A 20,011-nucleotide genomic window follows, 5' to 3' on the forward strand; every position below is an offset into this window, starting at 1 on the left:
GCACGGTGCTCCCGAGATCAGTTTCTCATCTCCCCCTGCGGGTATGCCACAAAAAGAGTAGCGGTTCGGGACACATTGCAGCGGCTGCTACAATTAAGGGCCATAGTTCCCATTCCTCCAGAGTAGCAAGGAAGGGGTCGGTACTCAATATACTTCATGGTACCAAAGAAGGAAGGATCGTTCCTTCCCATCCTAGACCTCAAGGAGGTCAACAAGTGTCTAAAGATCCCACAATTCCGCATGGAAACTCTCCGGTTGGTCATTACCTCTGTGAGGCAGGGAGAATTCCTAGCTTTGCTAGATCTCAAGGAGGCTTACTTCCACATAGGGATCCGTCAGGACCACCAAAGGTTTCTGCGGTTCTGCATCCTGGGACAGCATTTTCAGTTTCGAGCTCTACCCTTCGGCCTGGCGACTGCACCACGGACTTTCACCAAAGTGGTGGTGGTGGCAGCTCATCTCCGGAGGGAAGGTCTCCTGGTGCATCCCTACTTGGACGACTGGCTGATTCTCGCAAAGTCTGAAGCCTTAGCCACAGATGCGATTCACAGAGTTCTGCAGTTTCTACGGTCGCTGGGCTGGGTGGTCAATCTATCCAAGAGCAAGCTCGTTCCCTCTCAGTCCTTGGAGTATTTGGGAGAGCTCTTTGATACCCAGAGGGGCCGAGTTTTTCTCACCATTGACCGGATCATCAAGTTACAAGCTCAAGGGCGGAGTCTGTTGCTCCAAACTTCTCCCAGGGTTCGAGAATATATACAGGTGCTTGGGTCCATGGTGTCGACCTTAGAGCTGGTGCCATGGGCATTTGCTCATATGTGGCCCTTGCAGTATGCGTTACTGTCCCGTTGGAACCCCGTATCCGAACAGTTTTTTCTTCCATTGCTGCTTACGCAAGTGGCGAGAAACAGCCTAACGTGGTGGCTGTTTCAATCTATCCAGGGGAGTTCCCTTGGAGATTCCCGAATGGACAGTGGTCACCATGGACGCCAGTCTCTCCGGCTGGGGAGTGGTGTGCCAGAGGAAGTCTGTGCAGGGCTTATGGTCTCCCGAGGAGTCTCTGTGGTCAATCAATCGGTTGGAGACCCGAGCAGTACGGTTAGCTTTACAAGCTTTTGCTCCTCTCCTACAGGGGAGGGGCAGTCTTGGTGGTGTTGGACAATGCGACCACTGTGGCTTATATCAACCATTATGGAGGAACCAGGAGTCATCCTGTGGCGGAGGAAGCGGCTTAGTTGTTCAGCTGGGCAGAACATTACTTGATCAGCATTGCGGCATCTCATATTGCCGGCATGGACAACGTCCAAGCGGATTTCCTCAGTTGACACCATCTCGATCCCGGAGAATGGGAATTGTCAGAGGACGCGTTTCAGCGCATATGCCTTGCGTGGGGAACGCCCAACATGGATCTCATGGCGACTTTTCGGAACGCCAAAGCCCCATGGTTCTACTCGTGCTGCCGAGAGCTGGGAGCGGAAGGTGTAGATGCTCTGGCTCTATCCTGGCCCATAGACGTTCTTCTGTGCGTGTTTCCACCCTGGCCGTTAATCGGCAGAGTGCTCCGACGGATAGAGCGTCACGCAGCGCCGGTGATTTTGGTTGCACCGAAATGGCCGAGACGTCCTTGGTTCGCAGACCTCTTCAATCTCGCGACGGCAGGTCCCATTCGGTTTCCAGGAATCCTGGATTTACTTCACCAAGGACCCGTTTGTTTGGAAGAAGCCAATCACTTCTGTCTTGCGGCATGGCTTTTGAGCGGCACCGCCTAAGTGACAAGGGTTATACTCCTGCGTTAGTGGCTACTCTTCTCCGTTCACGCAAAACTTCCACTAATCTTGGGTGCGTTCGGGTTTGGAAGGTTTTTGAGGCCTGGTGTCTTGATCATGACGTTTCACCCACCCAGGCTTCCATATCCGATATTTTGTGTTTTCTGCAAAAGAGGCTGTCCATGGGCTTATCGTGTAGCTCATTACGTGTGCAGGTAGCAGCTCTTTGTTTGCGCAGGACAGTGCAGGTTAGAACTTTGGCAGCGCATCCTGACGTGGCGCGATTTCTTCGAGCAGCTAAACATTTACGTCCTCCGCTTCGCCAGCCTTGTCCTTCTTGGAGTCTGAATGTGGTTCTTATAGCCCTGTGTGAGGCGCCTTTTGAGCCTTTAAGGGGGACAACTCTGAAGGATCTTACATTGAAGGTGATTTTTCTCGTCGCTATCACTTCAGCTTGGCGAGAGTCAGAACTCCAAGCTCTTTCATGCTGGGAGCCTTTCTTGAGGATCTCCGATTCGGGTGTTTCCATCCGCACGGTTCCTTCCTTTCTGCCGAAGGTGGTATCTTCTTTTCATGTCAATCAATCAGTGGAGCTTCCAGCTTTTGGGGATCTGGACCGGTCGGATCCTCTGTCCCACAATTTGCGGAAGCTGGATGTTCGTAGAGCACTTACACGCTACTTGGAAGTCATCAATGAGTTTCGCATGTCGGACCATCTCTTTGTGCTCTGGAATGGTCCCTGATGGGGTCACATGGCTTCAAAAGCTACTATTGCTGGTTAGATGAAAGAGGCTATCAGCTCCGCTTATTTGCTAAAGGGCCGAGTTCTTCCAGTAGGCCTCCGGGCTCATTCTACTAGGTCGCAAGCAGCGTCCTGGGCGGAGTCTCATTTCATGTCTCCACAGGAGATCTGTAGGGCGGCGACATGAAAGTCACTGCATACTTTCACGCGGCATTACAGATTGGATGTGCAGGCTACTAATTTGGGAAGATTCGGAGAAGGTGTGCTATGGATAGGTACAGCTCTGGTACATCCCAGCAGTCTGGACTGATCCGGGTACGTACAAGGAAAGGAAAATTAGTTTCTTACCTGATAATTTTCATTCCTGTAGTACCACGGATCAGTCCAGAGGCCCGCCCTGTCAGAGTGATTTAAGTGGGGGAGAGTCCGCTCGCCTTGCCATTAATTTCTGCAGATTTTTTCCTGTTCCTTCTTGCCTATGTGGTTCTATAGGTTACGATCTTACTGGGGTTAAGTGACCCGGTGGTACCGTTTTTTCCTTTTCTTGTTCAGGAGTTAGTGCATATAGTTATGGTATCTTATGGGAGCCATCTTGCTTTATCATTACGAAATTCTGGCGGACTGTAGGTGGCACTCTTCTATATAAGGCGGAGCTTTGTTTTTAAAACATCTGTCTCTATCTGCTAGAGGGGGGGCAAAACCCAGCAGTCTGGACTGATCCGTGGTACTACAGGAACGAAAATTATCAGGTAAGAAACTAATTTTCCTTTAAGTTCCTTGTTTAAAAATAAATAAATAAATAAAGTGGCGGACAAGAATCAGAAGGGCAGAGCTTAGCAGGAACTTTGGAGAGGGTCTAGTCAAGCAGGGGCTGATGATCAGGGCTGAGAGGTGCAGGACTAAGCAGCGGTCGCCTGGCTGTTAACCCGGGGCTCCAGGGGTTCACAGTGCCTCGTTCCTTGTGTAGTCCTGTGCTCTGGTGGGGCTGACTGGACTCTGTCAGCATTCCTGGGAACTCCCCCCGATGGGGATTGCATCCGTTCCCGGCGGTGGCTTGGTGGGCCTGAGTCTGGCATGCGTCGCCACGTGGGTGGCCTCATGGGGGAGCACCACGGGGTATGATGTGAGAAATGGCCACCTGCTGCACATGTGGCAGCAGCAGGTCTGAACTTGAGTTCCCTCTGCTCGGCGTGCGTTTCGGGGTAGGAAGGGCCCTCGAGCTGCACAGGAAATTGTCATTCCCTGTACGTACCAGGATCAGTCCAGGACACCTGGGTTGTGACTCCGCACCAGTAGATGGAGACAGACTAAAACTTGTGGGCGGAGCCATATATGCCCCTGTGTCAGTCACAGCCCCTCAGTCTTACTCTGTCTCCAGTAGATGGTGCAGGTGCGGTCACAGCTCCTCCCTGCCCTGGTTCTGGTACTCCGTCAGGGTTGGTTATTTCTTTTTGGTTTTAGGCCAGTTTAGGCTACGGTGTTTGTAATTGGGTTTTTTGCCAAATTGTCACTGACGTCCGTCCGCCCTGCCTCCCAGGGGGGTTGAGAGGTCCTGAGGGGACTACCCCCCCCTGGTTGAGGCCGCTGCTAGGGTCGAGGACCCGGCTTTCCTAGTAGCAGCGTCAGGGGTGACACCGGGGAGCCCGGTTCACTCACCCCTGCTGGATTAGGGCTCCAGGACCACGGACAGCGACAGGCGTTTTTTTTTGTGTTAAAAAAAAAAAAAAAAGTGTGTTTTTATTTTTGTGCCGGCTCTCTGTTTTCTTCGAGTCTGCTCTCGGGGGGGGCGCTGCTGGCAGGGGGGAGGCCGTTCGCGCGAATTTTATTTATTTATTGTTTTGCTGCCGTGGTCTCCTTCTTCGCGCCGTTTTCGCCGGCATGCCTCGTGGCTCGGTTTGCAGGGCCTGCGGCTCGGCGCGCGCGAGGGCTTTTGTGCTGCCTGCATCCCGGGAGATGAAGGGTCGTCCGGGGCGTCTCGGGGGGCTCGTTTGCGACCCGCGCAACCATCGCCGAGTGGGGGGGGGCGCAGTTGAGAGGCCCCAGGAGTTTTTTCCTGCTCAGTGCGGGAGCGGCGGCCATTTTGGCCACGGGCCGCGAAATGGCGCGGGAAACGGCAGGGCCTTCGGCCTTGCCTCCCGCGCTGTCTCCTCAATGAATCGCGGCGGGGGGTGTCCCTCGGGGGCCCCCCCCGAATCGCGGCGAGGGGGGTCCCTCGGGGGCCCCGGGGAGCCCCGCTGAGGTTTCTTCCGATTCTGGCTCCTTTTCTGAGGACTTTGCGCTTTTGCTGCGCAAAGTCCTGAAATATATGAAAAGCAAGTGCGGCCGGAGGGAATCCTGCAAGGCTCCACTGCTGAAGAAATCCAAGAGGCCATCGGGGGTTGCGGAAGTGCCCCCGAGGCCTCTTCCAGGGGGAAGAGGCCTCCACGTGGCGTCCCACAGGAGGCGGACTCAGATTCCTCCACGGGGGCAGACACTGATTCCCCTGAAGAGCCCCTAAAGGGGGCCGACAAGGTGGCAGCGGGCGGATCCGCTCCATCCGGCGCAGGAAAAGGATCACAGGCAGTGGAGGGAGACGATCCCAAGGTGGTCCGGCTCTTTCGCAGGGAGGAACTGCCACCCTTAATTCCGGCCATTCTCCAGGAGCTGGGTATAGAGGCCCCTCCGGTAGTGGTTCGGCAGGAGGCGAACATGGATCCGGTCCTGTTAGGCCTCACGGGTCCGGCAGTGGCTTTTCCGTTTCATTTTTCTTCAACGGACATCCTCTTCCGGGAATGGGACACCCCAGAATTGGGTCTGAAGGTCAGCAAAGCCATGGACAAGCTTTACCCGCTCTCGGAGGATGCGCTGGACCTTCTCAAACTTCCCAAGGTGGATTCGGCGGTTCCTGCGGTAACAAAGAGATCCACTATCCCACTCACGGGAGCGACAGCCCTCAGGGATCTTCAGGACAGGAAGCTGGAAGTGCAGCTTAAGAAGATTTTCGAGGTTTCCGCGCTGGGAGTACGAGCCGCCATCTGCACGAATTTCGCTATGCGAGCTAGATTGCGCTGGGCTCAAGTTCTACAGGCCAATGCGGATCTTTCTGCAGACGAGGCAGCGCAGGCGGATAGGTTGGAGGCGGCAATAGCATATGGCGCAGATGCTCTCCACGATCTGCTGCGCACGTCGGCGAGATCCATGGTGGCTGCGGTTTCGGCGCGCCGACTCCTGTGGCTACGCAACTGGGCGGCAGATGGCTCTTCCAAGGCTCACCTCTGGGCGCTGCCATTCAAAGGTCTTCTTCCTCCCGTGCCCCGCAGTGGCAGCAGCAGCAGTCCTTTCGGGGGAAGCGCTTCGGAAGGCAAGGGGGTCCCCTGGCGATCACGGGGGCCAAGTCTTCGCAATGAAAGGTGGTCGGCCCCTCTCCCGCCGCGCCCCCAGCAGAATGTCGGGGTGCGGTTGATGTCCTTTTGCGAGAGATGGCCCGGTGTAACGTCGGACCAGTGGATCCTCAACGTGATAAGACACGGCTACGCGTTAGATTTTGCTCGCACTCCAGCGGACAAGTTCCTTGCCTCGCCCTGCAAGGCCCCCGAGAAGAAGGCGGCGGTGCTAGACACCATCCGACGCTTAGAAGCATTGGAAGCCATTTCCCCCGTCCCGGTCAGCCAACAAGGCAAGGGCCGTTACTCCATTTACTTCATCGTCCCAAAGAAAGACAGCACGTCCAGACCAATTCTGCATCTCAAGGGGGGTAAACTGATGCCTTCGCGTTCCTCACTTCAAAATGGAGACGATTCGGTCAGTCATTGCTGCGGTACGGTACGGCCCGGCGAGTTCCTGGCCTCCCTGGATCTCACGGAGGCGTATCTTCACATAGGCATTCAGCCGTCGTTCCAAAGCTTCCTCAGGTTCTGCATTCTAGGACGGCATTATCAGTTTCGGGCGCGCCCGTTTGGGCTCGCGACAGCTCCCCGTACATTCACGAAGGTGATGGTTGTGGTGGCAGCGCAGTTGCGCCGAGCAGGTCTCCTGGTCCATCCTTATCTGGACGATTGGCTGATTCGGGCGAGGTCCGAGGATCAATGTCGGAAGTCGGTGGCCAGGGTCCTCCATCTCCTGCAGTCCCTGGGATGGGTGGTCAACTTCAGCAAAAGTCATCTGGCACCCACGCAGACCTTGGAATATCTAGGAGCGGTGTTCGACACGAAGCAGGGCAAGGTGTTCCTGTCGCAAGACCAGGTGTGCAAACTACAATCTCAAGTACGGCGCTTATTGTCTCTCCGCCGACCGCGAGTCTGCGACTACCTTACGGTCCTAGGGTCTATGGCCTCCACGCTGGCGCTGGTTCCCTGGGCATTCGCTCATCTGCGACCATTACAGTCCTCCTTACTGTCCCGCTGGAAGCCCGGTCTCGGAGGACTTCCATCTCCCGCTTCCTCCAGCGGGACACGCGAGGTCCAGCCTACTCTGGTGGCTGGATCCCAGTCATCTGTCTTCTGGAGTCTCCCTTCTGGTGCCCGATTGGACAGTGGTAACCACGGATGCCAGCCTCTCCGGTTGGGGGGCGGTCTGCCTAGGCAGCTCGGTCCAAGGCCGATGGTCAGTGTCGCAAGCCCAGTGGTCTATCAATCGCCTAGAGACCAGAGCGGTCCGTCTGGCCCTACAAGCCTTCCTGCCGTTGCTGCGGGGAAAGGCAGTCCGAGTGTTGTCGGACAATGCGACCACCGTGGCATACATCAACCGCCAGGGCGGAACAAGGAGCCCCCAGGTGGCGGAGGAGGCTCAGCGCTTGATGGCTTGGTCAGAGCTGCATCTCAGCAACATAGCAGCATCTCACATTGCGGGAGTCGACAGCGTTCAGGCGGATTTTCTCAGCCGTCATCGCTTAGATCCCGGAGAGTGGGAGCTGGGGGACGAAGCGTTCCTTCTCATTTGCGAAACGTGGGGTGTGCCCCACATGGATCTGATGGCCACGTGGCACAATGCGAAGGCTCCGCGATTTTACAGTCGACGTCGAGAACGGGGGGCAGAAGGCGACGATGCGTTGGTGCTTCCATGGCCGACGGATGTGTTGCTCTACGTGTTTCCCCCGTGGCCGATGATCGGCAAGATTCTACGGCGCATAGAGTTGCACCCGGCCAAGGTGATCTTGGTGGCACCGGAGTGGCCGCGCCGGCCGTGGTTCGCAGACCTCGTCCAGCTGGCAGTAGCGGCACCCCTTCGGCTCCAAGGAATGGCGGGCCTACTCCATCAGGGCCCCGTCTGTTTGGAGGATGCGGATCACTTCTGTCTCGCGGCATGGTTTTTGAGAGGAGGCGCCTGAAGAGTAAAGGTTACTCAGATGCGGTGGTGGCTACGTTGCTGCGTTCCAGGAAACAGTCGACATCTCTGACTTATGTCCGTGTCTGGGTGGTTTTTGAGGAATGGTGCGTGCAGCGTGGGGTGGACCTCACTTCGGCTTCAGTTTCCGACATTCTGGTGTTTTCTCCAGGCAGGTCTAGCCAAAGGTCTGGCGTGCAGTTCTCTAAGGGTTCAAGTAGCGGCGCTTGGTTGTTTGCGAGGTAAGGGCCGTGGTACGTCCCTGGCGCTTCACCCGGATATTTCTCGTTTCCTTTGGGGAGCTAAGCACCTTCGTCCTCCATTGCGTCTCCCTTGTCCGGCTTGGCACCTCAATTGGGTTCTCTCTGCTCTATGCGCGGCGCCGTTTGAGCCCTTGAAACGCGTAACTCTTAAGGATCTCACTTTAAAAACGGCGTTCTTGGTGGCGATTGCCTCGGCACGGCGTGTTTCCGATTTACAGGCCCTGTCCTGTAGGGAACCTTTCTTGCGTATTTCAGATTCCGGAGTCTCTTGCGGACGGTTCCTTCCAAAGTTGTTTCGTCTTTTCACGTGAATCAATCGGTGGAGCTGCCCGCTTTGGTGGGCGGGGAGTCCTCCGTCCCAGAAGCAAGGGACTTAAGGAAGCTTGACGTGCGGAGATCCCTCCTCCGATATCTGGAGGTCACTAATCCGTTTCGGGTCACGGATCATCTGTTTGTCCTGTTCTCTGGTCCAAAGAAAGGGGCCGCAGCGTCCCGCACAACGATCGCCCGTTGGCTCATGGAGGCCATTGGTTTGGCGTACTTGATGCGGGGAAAACCACTTCCCGTGGGCCTGAGGGCTCACTCGACTCGATCTCAAGCGGCGTCTTGGGCGGAAGCGTCGCAGGTGTCGCCTCAAGAGATTTGCAGGGCGGCTACCTGGCAGTCGTTGCATACCTTTATCAGGCATTGCCGGCTGGATGTCCGGGCTACCGATTCCGGGGGTTTTGGAGAGAGGGTACTCCGAGCGGGACTCTCTGCTTCCCACCCTCAGTAGGTTTGCTCTGGTACATCCCAGGTGTCCTGGACTGATCCTGGTACGTACAGGGAAAGGAAAATTAGTTTCTTACCTGATAATTTTCGTTCCTGTAGTACCAAGGATCAGTCCAGGATCCCGCCCGCAGTGCTGCGCTGAAGTAACGGAGAGTCCGCTCATTGTTCTGAATTATTCTGTTCCGCTTGTTTAGCTCTCTCGGTTGAAGAGTCCGTTTCCAGGAGGGGTGTTTCTTTCCCCGTTCTTTTAGCGGTTTATAGATAGTTTAGTTCTCTGGTTGTGTTCTACTTTGACATTACGTATGACTGAGGGGCTGTGACTGACACAGGGGCATATATGGCTCCGCCCACAAGTTTTAGTCTGTCTCCATCTACTGGTGCGGAGTCACAACCCAGGTGTCCTGGACTGATCCTTGGTACTACAGGAACGAAAATTATCAGGTAAGAAACTAATTTTCCTTTTTCATATGGAAGTTTCAAATATGCCTTACTCTTTACTAATGTTTGTTAATGGGTTTGGGGGAAGCTCATAGTCTTTTGTGGTGGTAGAGGAGCATTTGCTGCTCTCCTGGCTGCCTTGTGCCTCTGCTGTGGCAGACTTAGCCTGTGCCTGTATGTTTTGTGTCCAGAGAAAACAACACAATCAGTGTGTGGAACAACGGGAAGGGAATCCCTGTCGTGGAGCACAAGGTGGAGAAGGTCTATGTTCCGGCTCTCATCTTTGGACAGCTTTTGACTTCCAGTAACTATGATGACGACCAGAAAAAGGTCACTGGTAAGGGAGAATTGCTGTGCTTTTAGTGTGCTGTTTGTGTGTACGTATGACTGGATTTGGCTTAGAATACCAGTGAGATTGCTGGTGGTGTGGCAGCGGTGGATCAGCTCTCATCTGCTTACAGGCGGGAGAAATGGTTACGGAGCCAAACTCTGCAACATCTTCAGCAGCAGGTTCACTGTGGAGACGGCATGCAAGGAGTACAGGAAGCTCTTTAAGCAGGTAAGGCAGGGGAGGATTCAGACTGAGTCCCCAAACTCTTCTCAGTTCTCTAGATGCAGCCAAAGAGGCCAATGTAAACTCTGTGACATCTATTTTGTTTGTCCCCTTCTTCTGGCTAGACTTGGACCAATAATATGTCTAAAGCAGGCGAGTATAAGCTAAAATCCTTTGATGGGGATGACTATACCTGCATCACCTTCCAGCCTGACCTCAGCAAGTTCAAGATGCAGTCCCTGGACAAAGACATTATTGCCTTGATGTCCCGGAGAGCATATGATGTGGCCGGCTCCAGCCAAGGGGTGAAAGTCTTTCTCAACGGGAAGAAGCTGCCGGTCAGTGGGGGTAGAGGGGAGTGACTCTTGAGGCTTATTGTGGGAATAAAATGCACTAGTAGTTCTGTTACTGATTTATCCTACCCTGTGTCCTTTTCTATCTGCAACTATCATCAAAATGTGAAATTGGTGTAGTGTACACCTAGAAGAATGTATGGAGGCATTCCTTCTTGTGCTGATAGTGGCAAGGCTTAAACTGCACAGAAGGTGTTTTTCAGTAGTCTGCTACAAAGGAAAGGTGGCCTGTGTCTGTGTTGCGTTCCCCATGTTTGGAATGCCAGGCACTCGAGGCGTGACGTGACATGTTGCTGTGTTCTCTGGACAGGTGAGCGGGTTCCGTAGCTATGTGGACCTATACGTAAAGGATAAAGTGGATGAGACTGGCAACCCACTGAAAATCATTCATGAGGTGGTGAACCATCGCTGGGATGTGTGCCTGACTATGAGCGAGAAGGGTTTCCAGCAAATTAGCTTTGTTAATAGCATCGCCACAACCAAGGTAATGTGCTTCTGCCTTGTAACTCAGGCTTACTGTAGCTGATCACTTGTTCTGGGTTTGTGTCTTGTTTTTTTAAACATGAACAAAAGTGCTACTGAAACCCAATCCAGAGAAAATCGCATGGAACTTGCTGAAGGAAAATGAAATTGTGATGTTAGAAGCAGAGGTGTCACATTTGTAATAATTCTACACCCCTCACTCCTCGGTGGTTGAGAGAATTCCCATTATTAAAAGGCATGGCCTTAAAACACTTGTCTTCAGTATGAGAGGGGCTACAGCTCAGTTTCTTTTAAAGGAGAGTAACATTTCTGCCTCCTTTCCCTGGCCCAACCAGAACTCCCACCTGAGTCGGACATGGGGATCCTCAAAAGCCAACTCTGTAAACCTTTTACCTGCGGAGTCCAGCTACTGCCTTTATGGATACTGCACCTATGTGTGGTGGTATTCACGGTGGGGGGGGGGAGGTGGTAAGGGTCTTCTGCATCGATTGTGTCCTCACTGTTGTGTTGGTCCTCTCCAGGGTGGAAGACATGTTGATTATGTCGCTGACCAGATTGTGAATAAACTTATTGACGTTGTGAAGAAGAAGAATAAAGGGGGCATCACAGTGAAACCTTTCCAGGTATAAGCTGGGTCCATTCTCTGTCAGAGGGGCACAGGAGCAGACTAGGGCCTTGCTAGGGTAACCATTCCTTATTGCAGGTCAAAAGAAGCAGCTGAGTTAAGGAAAACACAGACTTGGGATCTGAGAAATCCAGTTGGTCTGGGCTGTGCTGAGAGTATTCCAGTCTGCTGCCCTGTGATGCGCCCGGTACCATCTGGTGGCTAGGGTCTAGCACTAGACTCTGCTTACTCCACACAGTTTATTCTTTGCTATGGAGGAAATTAGAAAGCCCTCATCAACTTTCTGGATTTTCAGCATGATATGTGTTTGGGACTGGCTGAGGGCTGTAGAAGAAACAAGCTACTAGATTTGGGGAATGGGTTAATCTGACTGAGAGTCACAACTTTGATTAGCCAGACTGGCTCACATGTTGCTCTTGTATCATGTGGTATTTATTTTCCCCCTTTACTGTAGGTGAAAAACCACATCTGGCTGTTTGTGAATTCGCTGATTGAGAACCCGACCTTTGACTCCCAGACCAAGGAGAACATGACTCTGCAAGCAAAGAGTTTTGGCTCGACCTGCCCTCTGTCTGAAAAGTTCATCAAAGCTGTGAGTCGTTACAGAGCAATGTACTCTGATTTTTGAGGTGTTGCTGAAGGGGGTGGGCAATGTATCTCTGCTGTATCATCTGTGCACATAGACTGACTGGGATGCTGTAACTAGAAAAAGTTACTCTTCCCAGTACGTTCAGGATCAGTCCAGAGAAGTGGGTTGTGTATCCCTACCAGCAGATGGAGTCAGAGAACCAAAACTTTGGTCACTGCCATATATACTAGAGTACCACCTGCAGTTCGTCACTATTTCTCTGACTCCAGCAGATGGCAGAGATACACTCCTTGCAGTTTTTAATTTAGGTTTTTAAGTTAGCAATTTTTTCTTGTAGTTGCGGCACTTCCTCAGGTGTTAGGCACCTTCGTGGGCCATCCCTCAGTGGAAGCCGGGCGTCTGGGGGATTGGAAATCCCTGTCTGGGTCTCGCCTGCCTCGGGTCGGTGGGTGAAGTCCAGGGGTTCCTGGTTACTCACCACAGACACTGCTACAGCTGCTCCCTCGATCCCTGCTTCAGCATCTTGAGCTTCAGTAAAGTTTACAAAAAAAAAAAAGACCAAAGGTTAATTTGTCTGTGAGTCTGGCCGGCTGCCTTCAGATCCAGTCCCCAAGGGGACGTAGGGCACCCACCGGAGAAGCAAAATCGGGGAGCGGAACCAGGACAGCACCCCTTGGATCAAGCTCGCCCGAGGAATGTTGAGGCTCAGGCTTCACAGGATCAAAGCCTGGGATCAGGAACGGCTCTGCCCGTGGGAGCAGCTGCAGGGACAGACCCGGATCAGGTGGATACGGATGTTTCTGATGACCCAGATACTCTGTTGGCGGGCGGTGATGATCCCAGTGTGGTCTGACTGTTTGAGGGATGAGCTGCGGCCTCTTATTCCTCAGGTCTTGGAGGTACTCGGACTTAAAGTTACTCTGGAGGAATCGGATAATGAAGGGGTTAACCCAGTTCTCGATGGCATTAAGGGACCCACTACTTCCTTTCCTTTGCCAAAGAAAGTACGAAAGCTGGTGAACCTAGATTCCCTGTACATACCAGGATCAGTCCAGACAGTGGGTTATCTCCCCCTTCCAGCAGATGGAGTCAGAGAGAACTTTGAAGGATGCTTCCTTATAAGGTAGTGCACCCTCTACTAATCCTCAGGATTCTCTTGACTCCAGCAGATGACGGTGGTGGTTTTCGTTCCCCACTGAGATGACTAGAAAGCTATTTTAGGGATTTTTTCTATTTTCCTCAGCTTTCCTTTCTTTTGGATGGATCAAGTCTAATTTTAAAAAAAAATAAATCTTTGAATTTTGAATTCCCTGTACGTACCAGGATCAGTCCAGACACCTGGGTTGTGACTCCGCACCAGCAGATGGAGACAGAGCAAGACTTGTCGGGCACCCTCACATATAGTAAGGCGCCACCCACAGCTCGTCAGTCTTTCTCTGTCTCCAGCAGATGGGGCAGGTTCACCCACAGGCTCTGAGGATCCCTGGGTAGTTGTTTAGCTAGTCAGGGTTGTTGGATTTGGTTTAATTTGGTTGATTTGGTTTAATTTGGTTTAATTTGTTTGGATATAAAAAAAAAAAAGGAAAATTATAGAAAGGCTTCGCTTGTCCTGAAAGCCTCCCAGGGGGGTTGCGAGGTCCTGAGGGGACTACCCCTCCCTGGTCGAGGCCGCTGCTGAGGGTTGAGGACCCGGCCTGTCTCTGGCAGCAGCGGCGGGGGTGACACCGGGGAGCCCGGTTCACTCACCCCCGCTGGACCGGACACTTCAGGACCAAGGTCAGCGGCAGGTAGAGAAAAAAAAAAAAAAGTGACTTTGTTTTTTTCTTGCCGTTTTCGCAGTCTGTGAGGTTGGCTTTGGCTTTGTGGGGGGAGCGTTCCGCGGGCGGCTTTTTGAATTTTCTCTGGCCTCTTGGCGGCTTCGGCGGTCCGGTGCGGTGCATGCCGAGGGGTGTTCCGGGCCGCGCAACGGGCTTTGTTTTTTCTTGTCTATCGGGCGGTGAAGGGCCGTCCGGCGGTCGGGGGGTTTGCGCTCGACCGCGATCGCCGCTGCCCCTGAAGGAGACTGCAGGGCCGATCTGTTCCCGCTCAGCGCGGGAACGGCGGCCATTTTAGGGTCAGTAAGGGAGGCCGCGCGGCGGGCGGTGGAAAATGGCGGCATGTCGCTGGCGTTGTCTCCCCAGTAGCGGGACCCCGGGGGGGATTCCCCGCGGGGGGGCTGCTTCTTCGGCGGTTCGGAGTCAAGAGGAGGCCTCCTCCGATTCTGAGGCCTCGTTTTTCGTCGGCCCTCGCGGTGCTTTGAAGTAAATTAAAAAAAAAAAAAAAAAGAGATAATAATAAATAAATAACTAGATATATGCTCAAAATGGAAGGGATCGTCGGTCACAGGGGGTTCCGACAGTCGGTCTGATCCCCAGAAGAGGCGAGTGGGGGAGAGTCCCCGGAGACCCGTGGACCCGCTTAGAGCGGCGCTCGGGCCGCGGGGCCCCTCAGGAGACCGACTCCGAATCGGCTTCATCCGGGGACGTAGACCCTGATTTAGGGGCCCCGCGGGACGACGGTGCGCACGCGGACGCGGATACGATCCACGCGGGGCACAGCAAGGGCACCCCTGCGGTGGAGGGTGCCGACCCCAAGGTGGTGCGCTTGTTCCGGAAGGAGGAGCTCGCACCACTTATTCTGGCTATTCTTCTGGAAGTGGGTGTGGATGCCCCACCCATGGAGCCTAGAAAGGATTTACCAAGATAGACCGGTGCTGGTTGGGCCTGACGGGGCCTGCGGTGGCTTTTCCGGTCCATTTTTCCGCTTCGGATATTCTCTTTCGAGAATGGGACACCCCGGAGTTTGGGCTAAAAGGTCAGTAAAGCTATGGATAAGCTGTACCCGTTGCCGGAGGACGCGCTGGATTCCCCGCGTCTTCCCCGAGTGGACGCAGCGGTTTCGGTGGTCACTACACGGTCAACGATTCCGGTGACGGGGGCCACGGCGCTCAAGGATATCCAAGACAGAAAGCTGGAGGCTCAGCTCAAGAAAGTCTTTGAGGTTTCGGCTCTGGGCGTCCGGGCGGCTATTGGTAGTATGTGCCCTGAGAGCCGGCTTGCGCTGGGCTCAGGTGCTTCAGGCCAAGGCGAGCCTCTCGGGTGAGGAGGCGGCGCAAGCGGACAACTTGGTGGCGGTTATTGCGTACAGCGCGGAGGCGATGCACGTCCTTCTGCGGCCTGCGGCTAGAGCCATGGTCTCGGCAGTTTCGGCACAACGTCTCCTGTGGTTCCGTAATTGGGCGGCAGATGGATCTTCCCAGGCACACCTAGGCTCGCTCTCTTTTAAGGGGAAGTTGTTATTTGGCAAACAACTGGACGCCCTGATGCAGCCCTTGGTGAGAACTGGGCGTTCAAGTTACCGGAGGACATATACAGGGCCCGGACTTCGTTTTCCAATAGGTCCCGCGTTTGTGGGCCCAGGAAGTCGCGGCCACAGAGGGAGTCGGGGACCCCGTATAGATTTAGTTCCTCTCGACGGTCGTCCTGGTTCCAGTCCTTCGAGGAAGGACATTTGGACGGCAAGGCGGTTCCTCGTCGGGGACCGGTCCGAAGCCCGCCCAATGAAATGCGGAGGACCCCTTCCCCGCAGCTGGCTCCATTGGTTACACCGGAGGTAGGAGCCAGGTGGGCGCGGTTTTACGGGGAACGGGCCGGGATCATCATGGACCAGTGGGTCCTCAGCGTGATAAGACACGGTTATTCGTCACATTTTGCTCGGGTTCCGGCGGACATAGTTCTGGTGTCCCCTTACAAGGGAGGCATCAAGCGTTGGCAGTCCAGGATACGCTGCGACGCCTAGAAGACCTGGGCGCGGTAGTTCCCGTGCCTCCGGGACAGCGTCATCGGGGCCGGTATCCCATTTACTGAGGGCACTTTCCGACCCATCCTGGACCTCAAAGGAGTCCACAGATGTCTCCGCGTCCCTCGATTCCAAATGGAGACGATCCGCTCAGTCATAGCTTCGGTTCGACCAGGGGAATTCCTGGCGTCGCTGGATCTGACGGAGGCTTACCTCACATCGGACTTCTGCCGTGCCATCAGCGCACGCCCCGACTTGGACGATTGGCTGTTTTGAGCCGAATCCGAAATGCAGTGCCGACAGGCAGTCGACAGAGTCCTGCAGCTCTTGCAGTCACTCGGATGGGTGGTCAATCTCGCCAAAAACCGGCTGGTCCCCACCCCAACCCTGGCATACTTGGGAGCACTGTTCGACACGACGCAAGGCAGGGTGTTTCTGTCCATGGAGCGGGTCTGCAAGCTGCAGGGTCAGGTGAGCCATCCCGTCCCTCCGGATTCCGCAGGTGTGCGATTACCTGATGGTGTTGGGATCGATGGCGTCACTGTGGGCGCTAGTCCCTTGGGCGGGCGCTCATCTACGTCCATTGCAATCCGCATTGCTCTCCCGCTGGAGGCCGGTGTCCGAGGAGTTTTCTCTTCCCCTCCCGCTCACGGATCAGGCGAGGTCCAGTTTGCAGTGGTGGCTCAAAACCAACAATCTGACGCGCGGAGTATCTCTGCTCATGCCCGCCTGGACGGTAGTCGCCACGGATGCCAGCGTTTCCGGCTGGGGGGCGGTTTTGCGGGGGCCGTTCGGTGCAGGGACAGTGGTCCAAAGCACAGTCACAGTGGTCCATCACTCGCTTGCAGACCAGAGCGGTCACGTTGGGCGCTACAGTCGTTCCTCCCTTTGCTCCGGGAGACTTCGGTCAGAGTGTTGTCGGACAATGCGTCCACGGTGGCGTATATCCATCGCCAGGGCGGTATGAAGAGCCGTGTGATGGCGGAGCAGGCGCGGCTACAAATGCGCTGGGCAGAAAGGAATCTGATCAACATTGCGGCGTCCCACATCGCCGGAGTGGACAATGTCCAAGCGGTTTTCCTCAGTTGGCCTCGGTTGGACCCGGGGAGTGGGAGCTGCTGGAGATGGCTTACCACCTAAGTTGCCAAAGGTGGGGAACGCCACACATGGATTGATGGCCACCGCTCAGAACGCCAAGGCTCCCCGATTCTTCAGTCGACGGAGAGAACGAGGAGCCGAAGGGGTAGATGCGCTGGCACTCCCTTGGCCCACGGACGTTCTCCTATATGTGTTCCCTTCCTAGCCTCTGTTAGGCAATGTCCTTCGTCGAATAGAATCGCATCTGGCGGAGGTGGTCATGGTCATGGTGGCGCCGGAATGGCCACGACGGCCATGGTTCGCGGACCTCTTGCTCTTGGCAAAGGAGGCTCCTCTCCGTTTCGGGGGGACGCGGCTCTCCTGAGGCGGGGTCCGGTATGTTTGGAGGACGTGGCTCACTTCTGTCTCGCGGCGTGGCTTTGAGTGGAAACGTTTAAAGTCAAACGGATATTCGGATGCGGTGGTAGCTACCTTGATGAGTTCTAGGAAGCGGTCTACGTCTTTGACCACGTCCGGGTCCGGACGGTGTTTGACGATTGGTGTAGATCGCGTGAGGTGAATCCGGGGTTACCATCCGTGCCAGATATCCTCGTTTTCTTCAGGCAGGCAGCACCCTCCGAGTACAGGTAGCGGCGCTTGGCTGTCTCAGAGGAAAGGTGCACGGTCGGTCGCTGGCTCATCATCCAGACATGGCGCGTTTTCTTCGTGGAGCTACGCATTTGCGGCCTCCGTTGCGGCATCCTTGTCCTTCCCGGACTCTTAAGTTGGTGCTCTCTGCTCTGTGCACGTCGCTTTTCGGAGGGCGACACTAACAGACCTTACCCTGAAGGTGGTTTTTGTTCTCGTAGCAATTGCGTCGGCGAGGCGAGTTTCAGGTTGCAGGCGTTTTGTCGAGAGCCGTTTTTTGCGCTTCTCGGATTCTGGAGTTTTCTCTGAGGACCGTTCCTTCTTTCCTTCCGAAGGTGGTGTCTGCTTGGCTTTGAACCAGATGGTTGAATGACCCGTTTTCCTGAGGGCCCGCGGGCTGATCCGGACGCCAAGGTGTTGGAGAAACTTGATGTCTGCAGAGTTCTGCTCCGTTATCTGGAGGTAACGAATCCTTTTCGGGTTTCGGACCATCTTTTTGTTTTGTTTTCGGGTCCAAAGCAGGGCGGCGCTGCTTCGCGAGCGTCCATTTCTCAGTGGCTGACGGCAGCTATTTCTCCTGCGTACCTATTGAAAGGTAAGCCTGTTCCGGTGAGCCTCCGCGCTCACTTGACGCGCACTCAGTCCACCTCGTGGGCGGAATCTTCGCAAGTGTCGCCACTGGAGTTTCGCAGGGCGGCGATTTGGAAGTCGTTGCATACGTTTGCTCGACACTATTGGCTGGATGTTCAGAACCTGGATTCAGGGGGTTCGGGGGGAGAGTTCTGCGAGCGGGACTCTCTGGTTCCCACCCTCGGTAGTTCAGCTCTGGTTCATCCCAGGTGTCTGGACTGATCCTGGTACGTACAGGGAAAGGAAAATTAGTTTCTTACCTGATAATTTTCGTTCTTGTAGTACCAAGGATCAGTCCAGGCTCCCGCCCAAGTATTGTTTTCGGTTTAAGAAGAGTCTGCTCGGTTGGTTTCGATTGTTTTTCAGTATCTGTTGTTGGTCCTCTGGTTCTGGACGTTCTGATCCAGCTGGGGGTTTTTTTTGGTTGAATCGGCCCTAGTGTGGGGCGGTATAGTTAGTTTGGTTTCATTGAAGTTTTGCTTTGACATTCGTACGACTGACGAGCTGTGGGTGGCGCCTTACTATATGTGAGGGTGCCCGACAAGTCTTGCTCTGTCTCCATCTGCTGGTGCGGAGTCACAACCCAGGTGTCTGGACTGATCCTTGGTACTACAGGAACGAAAATTATCAGGTAAGAAACGTAATTTTCCTTTTCTGAGGGAATTATTTGGAGAGCTTTCCTGTAGCCTCCGCTCCTGTTTTAGTGGGAGCATTCTATAGCTTGCAGGCAGTACTATTTGCAGCTCTCCCCACCCCTCCCATCTCTGTTGTCGGGGTAAGTTTGTTTTTATTTCCTTTTGACAGGTTATTTCCTCTCTTCCTCTCTCTGGGTTGCAAGTCGGTGGTTCCAACCTCTCCCCCTGTGGCTGCTATCCGACCCGCTGCCCCTGAGACGCCATTTTCCTCGGGGCAGCCGGCACAGAGAGGCCTTATTCCTTCTGTGCCTCTATCCGTGGGTCGCTGAGGGATAGAGAGCAGGACTGAAGCGGAGGCTATTACCCGCTTACAGCCACGAGTGTGAGGAAGAACAGGCTGAAGCGGAGGTTTTTCCCGCTTCCCGCAGCTTTAAACCTTGCCTGTTTCTCGCGTTGAAATCAGCTGGTTCCCTCGTGGCTCCGTCGGGGTTCCCCATGCCTCGTTCGACCAGGTGCTGCGCTTGTGGAGAGCCCGGGTCGAGGCTCTCCTGCGAGGGGATTTGCACAGCTTGCCTCCCTGGTGGGGAGGGACCCCCTCAACCGCAGGGCCGCTCTGGTTCTCGTCTTCTGGCGCGCCTCGATGCTCAGGGACCGGCCCCGATCTTGCTGACCGTGGGGACGGTGGCCATTTTGTCTCAGACTCGGTTGCTCCGGCGCTAACAGAAGAGCAGGACGCTCCTTTTTCATCTCAGCCGCTGGTTTTGACACCCGTTGCACCTCTGGAGCCTTTTCCTCCGTCAGGGGATCTTCCCACTCTTCTTCCATCTGGGCCACCTCTGTTTTCCACGGATTTTGTTCTCCTGCTTCATAATGCTTACCTGGCCAGAATGGGCCAGCACCAGGAGGAATTTTTGGCAGGACCACCTCCTCCTCCTAAGGTACCCAGAATGGCTGATTCCACTTAGGTCTTGGGAAATGCCCAGACCGTGGGGAGTGCCCAAGGGTCAGCGGTCCCAGGACCAGGGATACCTCCGACCACCTCAAGCGCTCCAAGGGTCCGTTTGGTACACCCCTCTGCGGGGGGGGGGGGGGGGGGGGGTCTGTTCCTCAGCAGGACCAGATCCGGATGAACCTTCAACTACGGCTCAATTGAAAGGGGATGATCCTAGAGTCCTGCAGATCTTCCAGAGGGGATGAGCTGGACCACCTTATTCCACATATCCTACAGGAATTGGACATTGAGGCCCATCAGGTCCCGTCTGAGCCTAATCCACCAGCGAAGAAAGGGGACCCCCTTCTGGCT

The 20,011-nt window shown here is 54.7% G+C and overlaps 1 protein-coding gene across 1 annotated transcript in view; it reads left to right on the forward strand.

Annotated features, from left to right (window-relative positions):
* TOP2A (DNA topoisomerase II alpha) overlaps positions 1-20,011 on the forward strand; it is a 249,024-nt gene that overhangs the window by 18,672 nt on the left and 210,341 nt on the right. The window contains exons 5-10 of the mRNA XM_029572748.1: positions 9,470-9,615; positions 9,740-9,837; positions 9,957-10,169; positions 10,495-10,668; positions 11,189-11,290; positions 11,747-11,884. Coding sequence (XP_029428608.1) covers positions 9,470-9,615; positions 9,740-9,837; positions 9,957-10,169; positions 10,495-10,668; positions 11,189-11,290; positions 11,747-11,884 — 871 coding nt within the window. The remainder of the gene's footprint in view (positions 1-9,469; positions 9,616-9,739; positions 9,838-9,956; positions 10,170-10,494; positions 10,669-11,188; positions 11,291-11,746; positions 11,885-20,011) is intronic.

Source organism: Rhinatrema bivittatum, chromosome 12 (assembly GCF_901001135.1).
Source record: "Rhinatrema bivittatum chromosome 12, aRhiBiv1.1, whole genome shotgun sequence".
NCBI classification, from domain to species: Eukaryota; Metazoa; Chordata; class Amphibia; order Gymnophiona; family Rhinatrematidae; genus Rhinatrema; species Rhinatrema bivittatum.